This window comes from Hippoglossus stenolepis, chromosome 9 (assembly GCF_022539355.2).
Source record: "Hippoglossus stenolepis isolate QCI-W04-F060 chromosome 9, HSTE1.2, whole genome shotgun sequence".
In the NCBI taxonomy this organism is placed as follows: domain Eukaryota; kingdom Metazoa; phylum Chordata; class Actinopteri; order Pleuronectiformes; family Pleuronectidae; genus Hippoglossus; species Hippoglossus stenolepis.
Window position 1 is genome coordinate 3501566 of NC_061491.1, and position 17341 is coordinate 3518906.

The 17341-nt window shown below is 42.2% G+C and overlaps 1 protein-coding gene across 4 annotated transcripts in view; it reads left to right on the plus strand.

Annotated features, from left to right (window-relative positions):
- The first annotated feature begins 938 nt into the window (after positions 1-938).
- Positions 939-17341, plus strand: part of tncb (tenascin Cb) — a 45970-nt gene continuing 29567 nt past the window's right edge. For 2 of the 4 annotated variants that reach the window (XM_047341096.1, XM_047341097.1), the window contains exons 1-3: positions 941-1353; positions 12705-13281; positions 14714-15934. In XM_047341096.1, coding sequence (XP_047197052.1) covers positions 12798-13281; positions 14714-15934 — 1705 coding nt within the window. In that variant the 5' untranslated portion in view covers positions 941-1353; positions 12705-12797. Of the gene's footprint in view, positions 1354-12704; positions 13282-14713; positions 15935-17341 lie in introns of all 4 variants that reach the window. The other 2 variants (XM_047341094.1, XM_047341095.1) reach the window with 2 other exon arrangements.

Sequence of the window (17341 nt, forward strand, 5' to 3'; positions counted from 1 at the left end):
AGTAATTGCAAAAAAAAGTAAAGTCTCTATCGTCACCTGGTGGCTGGCTGCCTTTTAGGTCATAAATACAACCTCCTCCATATTAATGGATTGGACATTGGCCAAACTAAAATAGGAAAGTAAACATCCCATACATTTTTCTCAAAGATGTTTTCTGTTTAGATTTAGGTAGTTCTTATCATCCTGATATTTGTGCTCAGTTGTCCGGTATGTTTGGTTTTAATTTTGCTATAAAATTGGGTTCCAATGTCATGATTGACTGCTGAGACCAACTCGTGATAGGTCAAACACAGACATCGACAGGACCTTAATTTATCGGCTCCTTCCCCAGACTTTGGCGAGTGATGCTCCAGATGGCAGCGCTCTTATCAAGTATATTTCATCCTCATTTCTCAATAGTGGGAGGAAGTGCAGATGTGTCATCCATCTTAATATACAGTCTATGGTTTGAATAAACTGTGACCTTACTATTCAGTTCGCACTCAAGCTAACTAGCATGTTTATTGACAGCTATGACTGAGTAGAGCGAGAATGTTACTGTTAGTTGGAGTAATTCAACTAGCTCCACTGTAGCCACTATGTTAACAAACGCTAAGAATGACAGAATTTGTTCGGATGAAGTAATTACACTGATTTCGCTGCGACACATGTGACTTTTTCTAAAAACCCTAACCACAATAGAATAAACGGCCAAGTCAACATTTTTAAAACTTTATTTTTGACGTCAGTTTATATTCACTTTTTGGGATCTCACTCCCGGATTTCAATTTGTTCGTACGATATGTTAATGTTGGCCTTGGTCATATCTTGGTCACTAACTACTATCTATCCATCTTGCTTTCCATTGGCTTGGCTACTGCAATTTGCAGCAAATGGTCCAACCCCAACCCCCCACCCCATGTCTTTCTCTCAGTCACTCTCCCTCGTTTCAGCCTTGAGGCGTCCTGTTTCTTCAGCTCCTTCGCTTTCAGTCACAATGCTGTGGAGAGGGTGAATGGGTGGGGGGCATTTAAGAGAGCAGTAGGTGGGAGTGGAGTCTGACCGCATAGGGTCTACTGTTTAAGAGAAAGGGAGTTCTCTCTTTCACTCCCTCTCTCTCTCTCCCTGTCGCTCTGCGTCTCTTTATCTTTCTCTCTCACCCTCACCCTCTTTCTCTCTCCTCACTGGCTGCACATCAGCCGGCTCTCTAGGTAGACTCGAGTAAACACTCTACGAGAACAGAGAGAAGAGGGAAGATGACAGAGCTGTCAGCACTCTGAGAGATACAGACTGGTGAGAACATTTGCCAGGGCTGCCTGATAAGACTCTGCTACTGCTTCGATTTTGCAATCAGAGGAGAGCATTGTGTGTGAGGTAAGTCACCTTCTTTACCTGCATGGAATGAATGTGTTTGAATGGTGAGCAGGGGGAAATGGCTGAGTGCCTTACCTAATTAAGAGGAATGAGAAAACTGAATTGCAGAGCTTGACAAATGTTTAACTTCAACCACATTCTCTTAGCTTTTTTTCTCACTTTTATATAAGTTAATGTTAAAACTTTCAGATTTAATTTTTTTTAGTAATTTTTATGAAATGTGATGTAGGGATGCAATTAATGATTATTTCCATTATCAATGTGTCTTTTGTAGATCAACTGTTTAAGGGTAATATCTTTCAAATGTATCATTTTTTAACAATATAAATATCTGAATATAACCCCAATCAAAATGTGACAATTTTGCTTGATAATTAACACATTATTAATTAGTGAACTGTCAATTAATTGACTGTATTGATTGTGACCGTAGATGCTATATTCCCACTCCAGTGAAGAGTATGGGTGCTTAGCAAATAAAAGCAGCTTCTGTAATTCATCCTCATGTTTTACAAGAGAGGACTTCAGAGACTGGCTTAATTTTGGTCTTTACTGCATGCACCTGGGTACCAATTATGTTTTACTGTCAAAGTTTTTCCTCTTGCCGGCTATTTTCCATTTATTACCAGGGCAGTTAAAAAAAGACTAATGTCTTCAGAGATGGAAGTCTGTGATGATCTACTGAATTATTCTGCTTGCATTAGGGCTGATGCTGAGCTGATGGGTTTGCAGTGGAGAGTTAGTGTGTTAATGTGTGTGTGTGTGTGTGTGTGTGTGTGTGTGTGTGTGTGTGCGGGCTGCTTGTCTGTATAGGTCCAGCTGTACACTTTATGGTTGCCAGCAGACAGACAGTAGGCTTGTGTAACCCAGGAGACAGACAGCTGCTCGGTATTAGATGCCGCTGGTTGGTTCCTCTCCCAGATCTCCAGCATATATGTTGCTGTAAACCAGCAGCCTCACCGGCATATGTGTTACGTGCGCGCACACCCACACCCACACACACACAGACACGCGCTCACCATGTGCTTCCGAGTCTCTTATCTCCAGGTCAGCTTCATTTATTTGTCAGCTGTGTCTCATGGGGAGACGGACAGATAAACTGAAAGATAATCAGACAATTTGACAGAGATGATGTTTGATGGATTAGTAAATAAAGTGAATTCACTGACACAGGGTTTTGACAGCCTATTCTTGATTGCTGCCAATCAATTTTTTCAGATTTTAGCTTGAAATTATTTTAAGTATTAAAGAAAACCTGAGTAAACAGTGGCCTCTGTGGTCACAAGCATCAATGACATGATACGTGTCACATATGGTGTAACAGTAACACAAGTAGTGAGGACTCATAACTGACATGACTGAGTTAGTCAACTAATTAGTTATATCACATACATATGAATATATTTATCAAACATAAGCAGACTTCGAACCACATTGAGCTAAAGGTCATACCGGACCAGACAAGGCTGAAGCATGAATTTTTGGTCTTTATGTTGTTGTCACTGCTCATTTCAACTTTAATAGAAAAAGTTTGCTATTTCTGCTTTCAAAATGTGTCTTGCTTTGAAGATTTATGCCTCCTAAACTACTCTCAGGGTGAACAGAACTGCATTTAGATTTGGAGTCCCAAAATCTCAGCTGGAAGCTAATAAAATTCTTAAATGTGGGTCAGCAGAGCTTAAAGACTGGGTTAATCAGAATTTATGGCAAGTGTCATGGATTTACACTGTATCGCCCTGAAAGTGATTGATGAAACTTGTGTCCTTGTGTACATCGCAGCGTGAGAAGGTTTGGACGGAGGTAGAGAGGAGAGGGAGAGGTGGGTGTGTATGGAGACGTGAGGTGGGCTGTGACAGAGGAGACCCGCAGGATACCAGGGCATCCTGTGCTGGGTGGTATTCGTGTATGTTGAGGAGATGCAGACACAATGGAGTAGTCTGGCTGGAGCTTCACATGCACTGCAGGCATCTGAAATATCTTTTGTTTTATTATTTTTAAATTTTTCACAGCTTCGTGTTTTGCACATATGTCAAGCATGGGTTTGTGCTCACAGGACTGCCTCCTCATGAGCGCGCTACCTGACCCTAGGCAGCAGTGCAGGCTTGGTGCATTAACGTTTCATGATGCTTTGGCTGCGCATATGACTAGCCACTGATAGTGACACTCGGCATAACGATGAGTGGGAAACGTGCCTTTGTTTGGACAGCTGTTAGCTCCCAAGGCTCTGTGCCCTACAAAGCTCGCTGAGAGGGTGACTGTCTTTAACCCCACTTAGCTCCTCCACTGGTGACTGAAAGCAAACAATAATTGTGCGTATTCATGATGACCCACGCTGGGCAAGACTCAGGGGAGATGCAGAGATGTATTGGTTAAACTAAACTAATGTCAACTTTAATTCAGGCTGATCCAAACACCCATCCCTCTTCTTCCTTTTGTCCTTCTTCTTCAGCATTGGCACTGGTTTTTTGGTGACATGTCATATTGGCTCTAGATGATGTAGTGTACACTGAAATTGTTGACATAATGTATGGGTACAGCTTTCAGAAAATTTCAACTGGACTGTGTTTTTCGAAAGACGTGACCACCTGTGGTCCAGATGGTTCTCAGTATGTGAATGTAGTAAAGCCAATGGCACATACAGCACAGGGAAACTGAAGATCTATTGTTCAGAGAGGACTGTGGCACTTGTAGTTTTAGTATATTTTTACACTAAATATTTTTATACAGATATTAATGACTCTCAGAGGATGACATTCCCATCGACCTCAGCAGTAGGTTTTCTTTGTGCTCATTCTCAACATTTTAACACTCTTAACATATTAATCACTCTATGTACAAGTGATGTATTGAGAAATAGTCCAGCCTCACCGATGTGTGAGAATATCTGCAACCCTTTCCAGAAGGGATTTTACCATATTTGGAACATGGCTCATTTTACAAGAGAAGGTTTAGACTTTTTTCCAGGATGTAGCCTATAAATTCACAACATCCAATTATGGAAGACTAATCCTGTTGTGTCTAATTCCAAGATTCTTGACTGAACTTGACGGTTGGCATCACAGAGCAGTATGCTTTCATTTATCCACTAATTTAGAGTTTAAATAAATGATTAAATGACTCATACTTTACAAGTGAGCGTATTTTCCCCACAAAAGTCACCACAGTCTTTCCTGTGTCTCAGTCTGCCCCAGTCAGATTAGCCATCGCCACAGAACAAAGACCTCCCTCAAACAAATCCAGTCTTTTAAGCATCCCAGATGGTTTTTAATGCTCCTCCGATGCTAATGTGTGACGGGAAACGAGTGGATGTCTTGGAGCTGTGGGATCCGGGATGCCTTTGTATTGCCCTGCCCTCCATTGGGGCAGCCAATAGATGAACACATGTGGTAGGTACTTCATTTGAATACTTTACCTCCACCAGTAACTTCGCACATTGGAATGCATGAGCTATAATGTTCTTGGACCATGATGGGGGGCCCTTTTTGAGAGGGGCAGACAATTTAAATTGGGAAAAATGGTAAAAACTGGGGGAAGCCAATGAAGAGACGACCCTGGGGATTCGGGTCATTAGGCTCATACAAGTGTCTGAATGGAAGGCACTCCCAATTTGGACACGGAACACGCTTCAGGCTTTCATCACAGACAAGGGCAAACAGATGTCTGGGTATCACAGCCAACATGCATGCTTCCATTTCTAGTAGAGAGAAAAAAATCCTTTCCATCCTGTTTGAATGGAAATAACCAATAAAGCTCAAGTGCAAAGTGCGTAAATATGCAGCATTTGAAAGGCCTTGAAAACTCCTGAACATATTTACTCAGCATTCTCCCTTCAATGTCTTAATTTACTTTTCTAGTCCTTCAACAACTCAAACATGCCACATAGAAAGGTTGGATTTACTATCCTCTAGTTAAAAAAATATCCTACCTGGTACATAAATATAAGAATCCAGGCAACCCAGGGTCACTAAATATGTTTCTTAGTGGTGTCTTTCAGTCTGTGAACTGACTCATTCGGTCTGATAAATTTGCTCACTCCTCTTTGTTAAGTGTGCTGTTGGTGAGGTTCAGGTTCAAAAGCTCAATAGAGGTGACAATCATGCAAAATAAGCCAGCAAACACTCTGTTGGGATTGTGAGGAGACTGTGCTCTCACCTTGCAGCTCATTACCTGAGCGGGAAGGTGTTAGTTACATGGTAAGTTAAGACAAGTCCCAGAAGCGGACATCAATACCTCCGTGTAGTGTAACGACACAGGCAGTGCCCAGGGCCAATCAGATTTTTATAGTTATTGCAGTGCAGTGTAAATGCATAGGAGAGGAAGTAGGCAGAACAGAGGCCTATGAACTCACAACTGTCTGGAAAAATCAGCAGGTGGATGCGTAGTAAAGGCTGCCAAGCCTCTACACCACACAGGGGTTAGGCTAATAAACAGTAGGCCACCGGTACCCAGCATGTTAAAAACCTCATGAACAATGACTAGCATCTAACCCCTCCATCTGGACCCAGTGAGAACAGCAACGAAGGAGGGAGGCACCGCAGGGGGAGCGCCATAAAGATAATTGATGGGCCTTGCGTCGAGGAATGAGACAGGTCACAAAAAACTGAATTGAGATTTGACTGTCTGCTGTGTAACTGACCCAATGAGCACTGTCGTTCGCTCAACATTCATCTCCTCCATATCTGAGTGTCAAAGTCGGAAATTGGTTTTGGTTGAAGAAACCGAGTTCTTTGGTGCAGTATCAGTCAGACATGTCAACGCTGGCTCCAAATCTCTCTGGCGGTTCTGTGAGCGTGATAGGACTCAGCCTTGGCAGAGCACTCTCTCTGAGTACCCAGATAAAGTGTTTCTACCAGTATCTCAGATCCAGCCTCCCCGTCCGCCTTATCAGCCATGAACACACTTACCCCCACCACTCCCCCGTAATCTGTGTCATCGGATCCAGTGGGGTCACAGCTGAGAGCCAATGTGTGTAGCTCCGGTTTGATGAAACCAGTCTTCTTTTCTACCCTCAAAACCAGTGTATTCCCTATTTAATTTCTTTAACCATATGGGAAATAATGATAATACAGGAGTTGCAGTAAAAATATTGATGTGCTTTATTGATTTCACGTTATTGCCTTTTATCAGATTTGTCGAGTGTGAGTCGGGATAGAGAGCTTGTAATTGTCAGGGCAATGGAATTGAGAGCAACCTTTAGCAAAGGTATAATAACTGTACATTTATCTCATTTTGTGTTATTACCTACTTGAAACTAATCAGCCTGCCTATCTCAAATTGTCATCAGGACATCAGCAAAAATAATCCCAAATCTATTGAGAATTTCTAAGTAGTTCCATTTTGAGTAAAATATGAAAAGGCATTGTAAAACTCGTCACTGCAGACTCTACTTCCCAAGTCATTTTCTTGAAATAGGTGAAAAGAATCTGCTGATGATATTAACAAGGATTTAAAAATATTTCTGATTTCAGAAGTAATTAATTAATAAAATAAGTCCGATAATAGATTTTGGCCACTGGGGAGCTGTAGAACAATTTGTTCACACAACAATGACATATTTTTACCTCTGAAAGGGGTTGGGGGTGATGTGTGGTTATGATTTTCACTAGTGATTAATGTGTTGATTACTTTCTTGATATTTGAATAAAGTTGGTGTGTAACATAGCAGAAAATAAGCTTAAGATGGTTAGATTCACATTTACATATTTTTTGTATGAACAACTGCTGCAGATTCATTTTTTAATATGATCTATGAATCAACTCACTGACTAATGAGTTTAGCTTTTAAGCAAACTATTTGCAAATAGGTGCCTATTTACACAAGCAACAGACAGAAGAAAGCTGCCTGCTGCTGCTGCTGGAAGTGATGCCATGACAACAGTGCGAATGAACTGAAACAGCAAAGTTATAGGAAACAACCAGAGACAAAAAAATGTGATGAGATGGAGATTTTCAACAATGAATCTCTGCCACCATTTTATACTTAAAGTATATTTGTCATTATTAACATGAGAAGTTGGTTCTATTACCGAAAATGACAGAAATGACAAATTTCTGAGCTCAGATCGTTTTTTGTTTTGGCCATTCATGTCGGTGTGCGCTGACCTGCTGAACCCTAACCTGCCTGTGAAATATGCATCAGTCAAACATGGCACAACTGTAAAGACTTTCCGGAGGAGGAGGCCAAGAGGAGGCCTTTCTTCAAATTAGCCGTGTCCTAATACCATGGCGTCACCACATTTCTGCCATGCTGTAATTGAACCACATCTTGAACTCAGCCTTGTCCTCCCTGCTCACCCCTGCTCCCTAATGAAATGAGTCGCAACTAATGGCTATTCAGTCTAGATTTCAAACACTGCAACTCTTCAGCCACCAAAGCGAGCAGTTTGCTTCTTTATGCTACCGACTCTGTTTTGTGTACTTCAGCTCAACAGCGACGGCCACATTGGTCATAAAAGGCAGAAAGAGAAAAATGGCGTGTGTCTTCAGCAGAATGAGGTGATAAAAATTGAAAATCCTTTTCTCAGAAGCGGCAACAACTGCACCATTGATCATGCATCGAGCAGTAAACTCAAGCTGTGCCTTTTCCCGGGAAATTCATTCCTGTGTTTGATGATTATAACTCACAGCCATAGTGCTGTCCTCAGCAACTCGCTATCTCTCTGACCTTGGTGGAAATACACAATCCAAATCAATATTCACCTGCTCTAGCTCAGGACACACTGTATGTGTGAGGTTTCTTTCACCTTGCAGGCAAGTCGATTATAATATAAAACTTTATCAACAGATTGCAGTACCAGTGGATTTGTGACTCTCTGAGTTATGAGATTAAAGGTGCAAGTAGAAAAATTGATGTGGAAGTGAGTGTCCGTGACTAAGGCCCATTTCCTGGTCATTTCCCCCTGTTACAATGTGACAGTATCTCAAGGTGAAAAGAGCCCCAGACAATAACCCTCCATTCAGTCCTTATAGCAGCGACCCAGATTTAGATTCTGTACCAAAGAAGGCAAGCTGAGTTTTTGTCATGGGCGACCTACAAAACTAGGGAAGCTTGATAAATTCTTCAGAATTGAAAAGGGAGACTGAGAATCCTATCAGACCTGTTTAACATACAGTCCTGGGACTTGAGTTGTAGTTGTGGTCATTGAATATTTACAGCTTTTACACACCAAGTGGGGCACACTGCTTCATTATTCAGTTTGTTTGTTTTCAGACGGATGCTGCGGTGTCTGTTCACACTGCTGATTGTTCGCAAATCTTTCTTTCCATTTCAGAAGACGCCCTGACTGCATCTCCATGTTGGTCTACTTTTAAATGAACACTTTGCTGGAGCACACAGTGATGACACTTAATGGTCTTTTGTGCCTACACAAATGACATCTTCATTTTATAACATCTGTACAAATATATGCTGCTGAACTCTTGCTGAGTGATGGGTTTCTGTTGTTTGACCTGCCACATGCTAGCGTCTCTGCGTTTAGGTGAACTACAGTGATGGCTCAGTTTGCCGGCATTGGGGTCCTGGCGGAATTTGAAAGAGATTCTGACTCCTGCATAACATATATGCAATTCTCGCCAATCAGAAAGGCGGCTCATCAATCTCCCACTGAATTGAAAATAAAACTGTCCAAAAATATGGGAGACAGTAGGAGGAAAAGATAACACTGGAAAAGTAATCATCCATCCAGGTTTTATTTATTTCAATTTAACACAGACTGTCCAAGGGGAAACAAGATCAATGCTAAGTGATAGACCACTATAATGAGACAGAGCCTTCTAGCCATGTTGGACTGGTATCCAGTAGCTTATGGGGATTTGTCCTGACTGGACTGTCCTGGTTTTACTCTTATCTTGATCCTCTTGGTCCTCCTTTGTGTGAAATAAATACATTCTCTTGATTTACTCAAGGATTATGGTTTTAGACTTACACAACATGGCAGGGAAACAATAAGCACAACATCTAGGGACATGTTGGAAAGCACTTGACATTCTTGCTAGGACGGTGGGAGTTATTGCGACTTGAACTGGTCAAAAGAGGCAATGTTTTTTACATTACACTAATGGGAATATCAGGGACGTATGAAAGCCAAGACTTATATAAAGACTCTCAGGATGTCACTGTTTCTTTTGGACTTTGTACATGAAGGAGTATCACCTTTTGTTAAGGTTTGTGCATACCACTGACACACATTCATAGCTGTATGTTACACACATAATTTGCATTACTATTGATGTTGAATACTAGTTAATGAGACTTTCATCACTAGAGAAAATATAGCATTACACATTTAAAACACCCCATCTTAACGTGTTCGTTTGTTAATGACCAGTGGCCTGACTGGAACATGCCTCTGCAGCCTCCACTCAAACAAACATGTTGGGGGTCTTTTTGTTACATTCAAGTGTTTTTTGTTTTTTTGGTGCAATTTATGCCTACAATAAGATTCAAACCATTTGCTTTGTTTGATGCTCAGTTACACAAGTTGAGTTGTAGAAATTTGGGAGGTGAGGGGGATTGGGATACTGGAGACTGGAGATTGCTGTTGTAATCCTGTATCCTAACGACAACATTTGAGATTCTTTTTTCCATGACTTAGGTCTTTACTATAACCCAGTAGTTTCAGTAAAGGCTAAACTTAACCAAATCCCTAAGCATGGATGTAACAGATCAGAAAGCAATTATTTACACCATTTAGCTAAATTTTGAATGAAAAAAATAACTTGTTAATGTGTTGAATGTTAAGCCTGATTAATGATCTTGTGAATATAAAGTCAGTAGTGCATTGTATTTTATGGGTTTGGTAGGGTTGGGGTCAAGGGTTCAAGGTCAGGGGAAGGGTCAAAGTTACTAGGGTCGGCTGTCTGATTTGTTACCCCTTCCCCCACTTAAATCTCAAAGCAATAAAACGGTAGAATGATCTGAACCTTTCTGACAGGGAGAGGCCTAATCACGTTTAAAATGGACCCCAAATGGGTCTTTGAAGAATTTACAGCTCTCACTGTGTGAGGTATAAAACTTTAAGTGTCTCCCTTGTATGTCTTGAGAACAAGCTAATGTGGATCAGTTGCACCAGCAGCTTTCCCCTGGTAAAATTCTGCTCACATTTGACCACAAGACAGGCAACAAGCTTTGTTGCTGTTTGAGAAGCTAACTATAGAGCAAAACCAAGTGAGGGAATTACAAAGAAGCAGCAGTCAGACTGTATCAAGCCCATGTCTGTGTTGCCAACAACCAGTCGCATTAGCATAATGCCAGGGCCACAGGGTGGGCACGAAGGAAGTCCAAACAGAGGGATCAGCTCTGTGTTTCTCAGGGTCACACTCAGTTTCTCTTATTGTGATTGTTGTACTTCACATTAAAGATTAGTAGATGGCAGCTCAGGGGTGAAAAGGCCAAATCAAATTATTTCTCAGACTTTGTGGAAGTTTCTTTTCTTAGTTTATCTCTGAGTGAAGCAGAGTTTTGCCAGCGCCACAGATTCTCAGACAAAGCCTGCTTTGGTCTCTCGGGGTTGCCTCGCTCAGAGGTCCATGTGGAGAGCAGCCACCCTTCAAAGTGGGAAAGCCAACCATTCGCCCAAAACTAAAACCTTAACAGCAACTCAAAGCAATTTTCTGCCTATTTTGTGTTTTAATCCCTGGTTTGTGATGCTTGGTCACAGTGGTGTGACTGTGTTTGTGTGTGTGTGTGTGTATGTGTGTGCGTGCTTGTGGCTGTGTCAGTGTGACATAGAGTGTTAGCAGCTGAGTGTGGGGGGGTGGGGTCTCTTTCAGATCCCTGAGGGCCCAGATCCTCAGCTCTCCCATTAGCACTTTTACAGTCTAGCCATCATGGAGGCGCTCATCCCTTCCTGTCAAATCAGGGGGGCTGATGGTGATGGTGGTGGGGGGGTGGGGGGCTTGAAACCGTGCGATCCCTCAAAGCTGAGCTCTTGTCTGCCTGCCTAATCACACATCAGGTTGGGATGAGGCGACCAAGCATCTCTTCCTGGAATATTACCTGCTGACTGACAGACCTCCTCCCTGTTCCTGTACACGTGAACATTCCCAGCCAAGAGGGCCCTGTGTTTTCACTCATCACTGTGACTAGGTCAGGTGTGGCGACGGAAATTAAACCCCTTCATACATATTCCACCACCGGTTTGGAATATGCTATGTATGCCTGCCTGCAGTCATACATTTTCATATCTGCTTATCCAGACATTTTCATGTGGGCTGCTAAGAGCTGCTATTAACCTTTAGAGCTGCCAAGCTACACACTGGTTTTATGAGAGGTAGGAAATGATCGTTGTCAGCATCTCTGACAAGGAGGGGTAAAAGGTGCAATTATATAAACTCAGCCTGAGACAGACACTTAAAAAAACAGGCATGGACTATATGTTCTTAATCTCTCTTTTGGTTCCAGTAGTGACGTTTAATTCATGCCTTTCACCACCTTTCTGCATTTAAATAAATGGAAATCTGATTATTATAGGAACAACAAGCTTGAAGAATCAGTCCTCTCTTTCATAAATACACCTAATGTTAGATGGAACAGTCTCAGACTTTATACCGTCAACCAGTCTGTATATTTAATTCAAGACTAAGATCAAACAGCAAGGTAAAACATCTGGTTTGAAGGTTTGCTTCTATTCCACAACCTCAGCACATTTTTTTCCACCAGACCTTTTAAAAGAATCATGTCTCAGAAGGTGAGCGCAATAAGAATCATGTTACAGTACTAAAAGAAAACCCATTGGCTTATGGGAAAGCAGTGCTGACCTGCCAGTTTGCAGGTTGCAGGAAACTTTGTGCATCACACAGGTCTGTACAAACACAGATGGTGTCCGCTGGCATTAGTCTGTCAGCTACATCTGTGGTCTGGACTGTGGAGTACAGAGGAAGTTCTCCACCATACAGGTGTTGTTGGTGCCAGCCTGTCTCAACATGATTCGAAAAAGGAGGCTCCAAGGTCACATGCCGTCCTGGCAGAAATTGCTGCTCTAGTTACTCAGAGGAATTGTGAGAAGAATGCCCCCATGTCATCCACTACCCTGCTCCACTGGGAGCAGATGGGCTAAAATGGGTCCAAGACAGCAACAGGATTGGAAGTGGTCTTTTGTTAGGGGCAACAGATAAAGGTTAATTGCTTTCTAGTGGGATACTGTAATATTTCAATCCAGCTATGATCCCCTGGTGTGGATGTGTGTGTGCGTGTGGTGGAATATGTTGTTTTATCTCTACCAAATCACAAGGGCAAACTAGACAAATTAATATCCAACAGGATTCTTTGTGAATTCCTGGTAAAACTATGTGACAGTGAAATGTTCCTACAAAGTAAACAAAAAGTAAAAAATTAATCTTCCTTATTGTAGGACTCAAGACCAGGAAACCCATTTGATACCTGAAAAGACTATTCTCCCCTCCAGCTGCTTCTTTACCAGAAGACACGGAGCCAGGGTGTCATCATGTGGATGAAAGGCTTCGCTTTAGGCTGCATGACTGTGGCACTGCTGATTCAGCTTTCCACGGCCGGCCTGGTTAAGGTCATCCGCCACCGCAGAGAGACTCTGATGCCCAAGAAAACGCAGGAGAACCTCACTCTGCCCCACCCTGACCAGCCCGTAGTGTTCAACCACGTCTACAACATCAACGTCCCCACCACGTCCCTCTGCTCTGTGGATCTTGACTCGCCCGTAGGCACAGAGCTCAAACAAAAGCCAAACCCAATGGACATGCAGAACACCGAGCACATGGAGCATACTGTGGATGGCGACAATCAGATTGTTTTCACCCACCGCATTAATATCCCCAAGCAGGCATGCGGTTGCAACAACCAGCTGCCAGACATCAAGGATATCCTGAACAGGCTGGAGATGCTTGAGTCAGAGCTGTCTAGTCTGAGGGAGCAGTGCAACAGCGGGACAGGATGCTGTGGAGCTCAAGTTGCAGGTATAACTTTTACTGTATGCACTGTTGTACTGTACTTTACTAACACCAGTACTGTTCACTTTACGTGCAGTCAACTAAAGTGAAATGTATTTCTAAAGTGCTTCCAGTGAATAATGTTTGAGCATAGAAAGGTCATGAATACAAATTTCTAAAAAAGGTACAGATGCAGTACAATTTTAAAATGTTTGTATGTGACCATAGCAATGGATTTGGATCTTTTAAAGGTTCAGTGTGTAAGATTTAGGTGAAAAGGATCTATTGGTAGAAATTGAATATAATATAATCCTAGTGACGTTTTTTCACTAGTGTGTTTGATCTAAATTTTACAAATTGTTATTTTCTTTACCCTAGAATGGGCCCTTAATATATAAATACTTTATTATCATATTGGGAGCGGGTTCTCTCTGCAGAGGCAGCCATGTTTTTTTACAGCAGTCCAAACTGTTCAAACTAAACACCTTGTGAGTTTTTAGGAGAACTGAAGGCTACTACAGGTTCTCTTTCATGTTTGGAAGGGAAGGGTGAGGTGAGGGGTCTTCAGCTGAGACATGGAACTTCACCACAAGATGTCACTAACTTCTACACACTGAACCTTTAACTCATTAACCACAAATTGGCTGTATTGTATACCACTGCCATCCCTTTTTCTATGCATACATAAGTTAATAGATTTTACTACAAACCGGTAATGCAGCTATTGGCTTTCATTCATTTAATTATATAGTATGCAAATAACATGGTAAATTCCTTGAGATAATTGATCCATTACAGTACATTTTAAGTCATTGAGTGTTTATTGACAGTGGAATTATTGTCAAATTTTTATGGTATCCTGAAACGATGACACTGACTTTTTGTGAAAATGTCCTGTAATATACAACTCTGAGCTTTATTGCAAACCATGGCAAAATTCTAATTCTAATTTCACGGTGTCTAAGTTCCCTTTAGACTTGACTTGCACTGTATATAATACTCCTCTCCACATTTTCTGTCTGTCCTCATTATGGGCGGGGAATCTTTTTTCCCTATCAAGGGTCTTTATAGAACTGCGTCTCTTCAGTGACCTCTTGAAATTGTAGAACTAAGTCAGAAACTTATTTCATACATACGAAAATGCTATGACAATAAAAGTTAAAACATGCCAAAAAACTGATCTGGTCCTGTAAGTAAAACTAGACATATCAGTTACTGACCTAACTCACAAAGTGCAGCCGGAGTAGACCAAGAAGTTCCACATCTCCACTAAATTATGAATTCACCCAGTTTGAATGGCCAGTTTCTCATTCAGATCTAATTCTCATGTTTGATTGAAAAGACTGCTCCTGGTATTTTGTGATATTGCTGAGGCCAGAGCTTGTGTGATACTAGTTTGATTTTTTTTCATCACATTACAATACTTTGTAATCACTTGCCTCTTTTTACCTCCCTCAAGGTGAAGTATCCACAAAGCCCTACTGTAATGGCCGTGGGAACTGGAGCACTGACACTTGCAGTTGCACATGTGAGCCAGGATGGAAGGGTCACAACTGCACCGAACCTGAGTGCCCCAACGACTGCCAGGACCAGGGCCGCTGTGTGGACGGCAAATGTGAATGCTTTGAGGGCTTTGGTGGGGATGACTGTGTTATTGAGCTCTGCCTACTGGACTGTGGTGACTACGGCCACTGTATGGACGGCTCCTGCCTATGTGAGGAGGGCTTCCTTGGTGTGGACTGCTCCCAGACCAACTGCCTTAACAACTGTCTGGGCCGTGGGCGCTGCGTAGAGGATGAGTGTGTTTGCGATGAGCCATGGACGGGCTTCGACTGCTCCGAACTCATCTGTCCAAATGACTGCTATGACCGCGGACGCTGCATTAACGGCACCTGCTACTGTGACCAGGGCTACACTGGGGAAGACTGCGGCAATCTCACCTGTCCTGGCAACTGTAACAATCGTGGCGCATGTGTGAATGGCGAGTGTGTGTGCCAGACTGGCTACAGTGGAGAAGACTGCTCAAAGCTTACTTGTCCCGCAAATTGCAACGAGAGAGGCCATTGCTTCAATGGGAAATGCATCTGTGATCCAGGATTTGAGAGTGAAGATTGCTCCATTCTTTCATGCCCTGACAACTGTAGCAACAGGGGAAAGTGCATTAATGGAGAATGTGCATGTGACTTGGGATACCAAGGTGAGGACTGTAGCGAGCTGTCCTGCCCCAACAATTGCCAAGACCGGGGTCGTTGCATTGATGGACAGTGCATATGCAACAAGGGATACTCTGGGGAGGACTGCAGTATCAAGACCTGTCCAAAAGACTGCATGGGACGTGGAGAATGCATTGACGGCAAGTGTCAATGCTTTGCTGGCTTCACAGGTAAAGACTGCGGTGAGCTGACCTGCCCGAATGACTGCCTGGACCATGGTCGCTGCGTGAACGGACAATGCGTTTGTCATAAAGGTTTCGCTGGTGAGGACTGCAGTGAGAAGACGTGTCCCAAGAACTGTCTTGAAAGAGGTTACTGTGTGGATGGCAACTGTGTGTGTTACGAGGGTTTCGCTGGACTGGACTGCTCCACACTGACCTGTACCGGAGACTGTCAGAACCAGGGACGCTGTGAGAACGGAGTCTGTGTCTGTGACGAGGGCTTCATTGGAGAGGACTGCTCTGAGGGTAAGACAGACCATTAATACTTACTGAACTTTTTTCAACAGGTACATAGAAGTGTTTTAATGGCATTCATATAATCTATTACTCATGGGTATAGGTGTCACAAAAGTCAGATTTACCAAGTCAATACATGCTTCAATCTGTAGCAATCATTCTGAGCCAAAGATGTACATCAAGCTAATAATTACATGTTCAACATTTAATTATCCTGCAAAGTGTAATAGTAATTAATTTATTCATACTAAGAATCAAAATTCAATATTCACTCTCCTTTTAGGTTGGTTTTGGTCTCCACCACAGTGGCTCTAGCTGCTATTTGCTCCACTATGTTCATGAACTAGTTGCTAACATTCATCTGTCTGCCATCTAGTACAGACAAGTAGTGTACAGTAGGTTTAGCTGAAAACAGTTACCTGCTGCTGACAGTGAACCAAACAGTCAGTCAGTGAAATCGTTGAATCACCCTTTTCACAATACACAGTATTTCACCCAATGTTTACATAGAAATACCCATAATTGAAGCTTTTAAGTAAAACAACATAGACACCATAGACACAGCTATAAGCACATGCCAGGTTACACCCATACAAGCAATGTGTCCACACAGGAGGTGTAGCATGAGCAGCACATTAGCAGGGCAGCAGCAGCTTCACTACTCTGTGGCTGAGCCCCCTTGTGCACTTGCTAAATGGTGAGTCTTTGTGGGTACGGTCTGTAAGTGCTGTGAAACCAGGACAGGCTGTTTGTGTCTTAGGATGCGTTGAGGCACAGTATTGAATCCATTGAAAAAAGTACCCGAAATGCCTCCTGTGTAGACATGAGAAGTGATATGACATTCAGAGACATTTTTCAGAGTTCCTCTAGAAAGTTGCATATTTAGGAATTCCTATAGTGAGGTTTTTTAACATCGAAGGCAATCAAATTGACTCCATGTAACATAATATAAAATGTTATACTTTTTTGGGAAAACTCAATTTGATAGGAATCTAATAATGTGCATTGGGTTTCATATCTTATTTTTCTTCTGCCAGAAAAAACAACCATTAAACTAAGATGGCCTTGTCAGATGCCCAAATCTGACAAGGCCATCTTAGTTTAATTCATGTATAATTGTTTTCCCATTGGAAAATATATAGTAAGAACATTTTTACTTGACAGTACACATAATATCACTATTTCGCTATATGATTGGAAAATGTTTGAATTTAATGTGAATGTCAAATATTGACCGACGACTTTTGATCTCTCATTACAACTTAATATGCAGTGAAGCGGCTTGGTTTCGATTGCTCAGCTACTTTCTGCCAAATCATATGGGAAATACTGGAAAACTGCCCTTGTTCAGGGATGAGGGGAAAATCTACCCCAAGAACAGTCATAAATGTTCAAATATTTCAGACGGTGCTACAG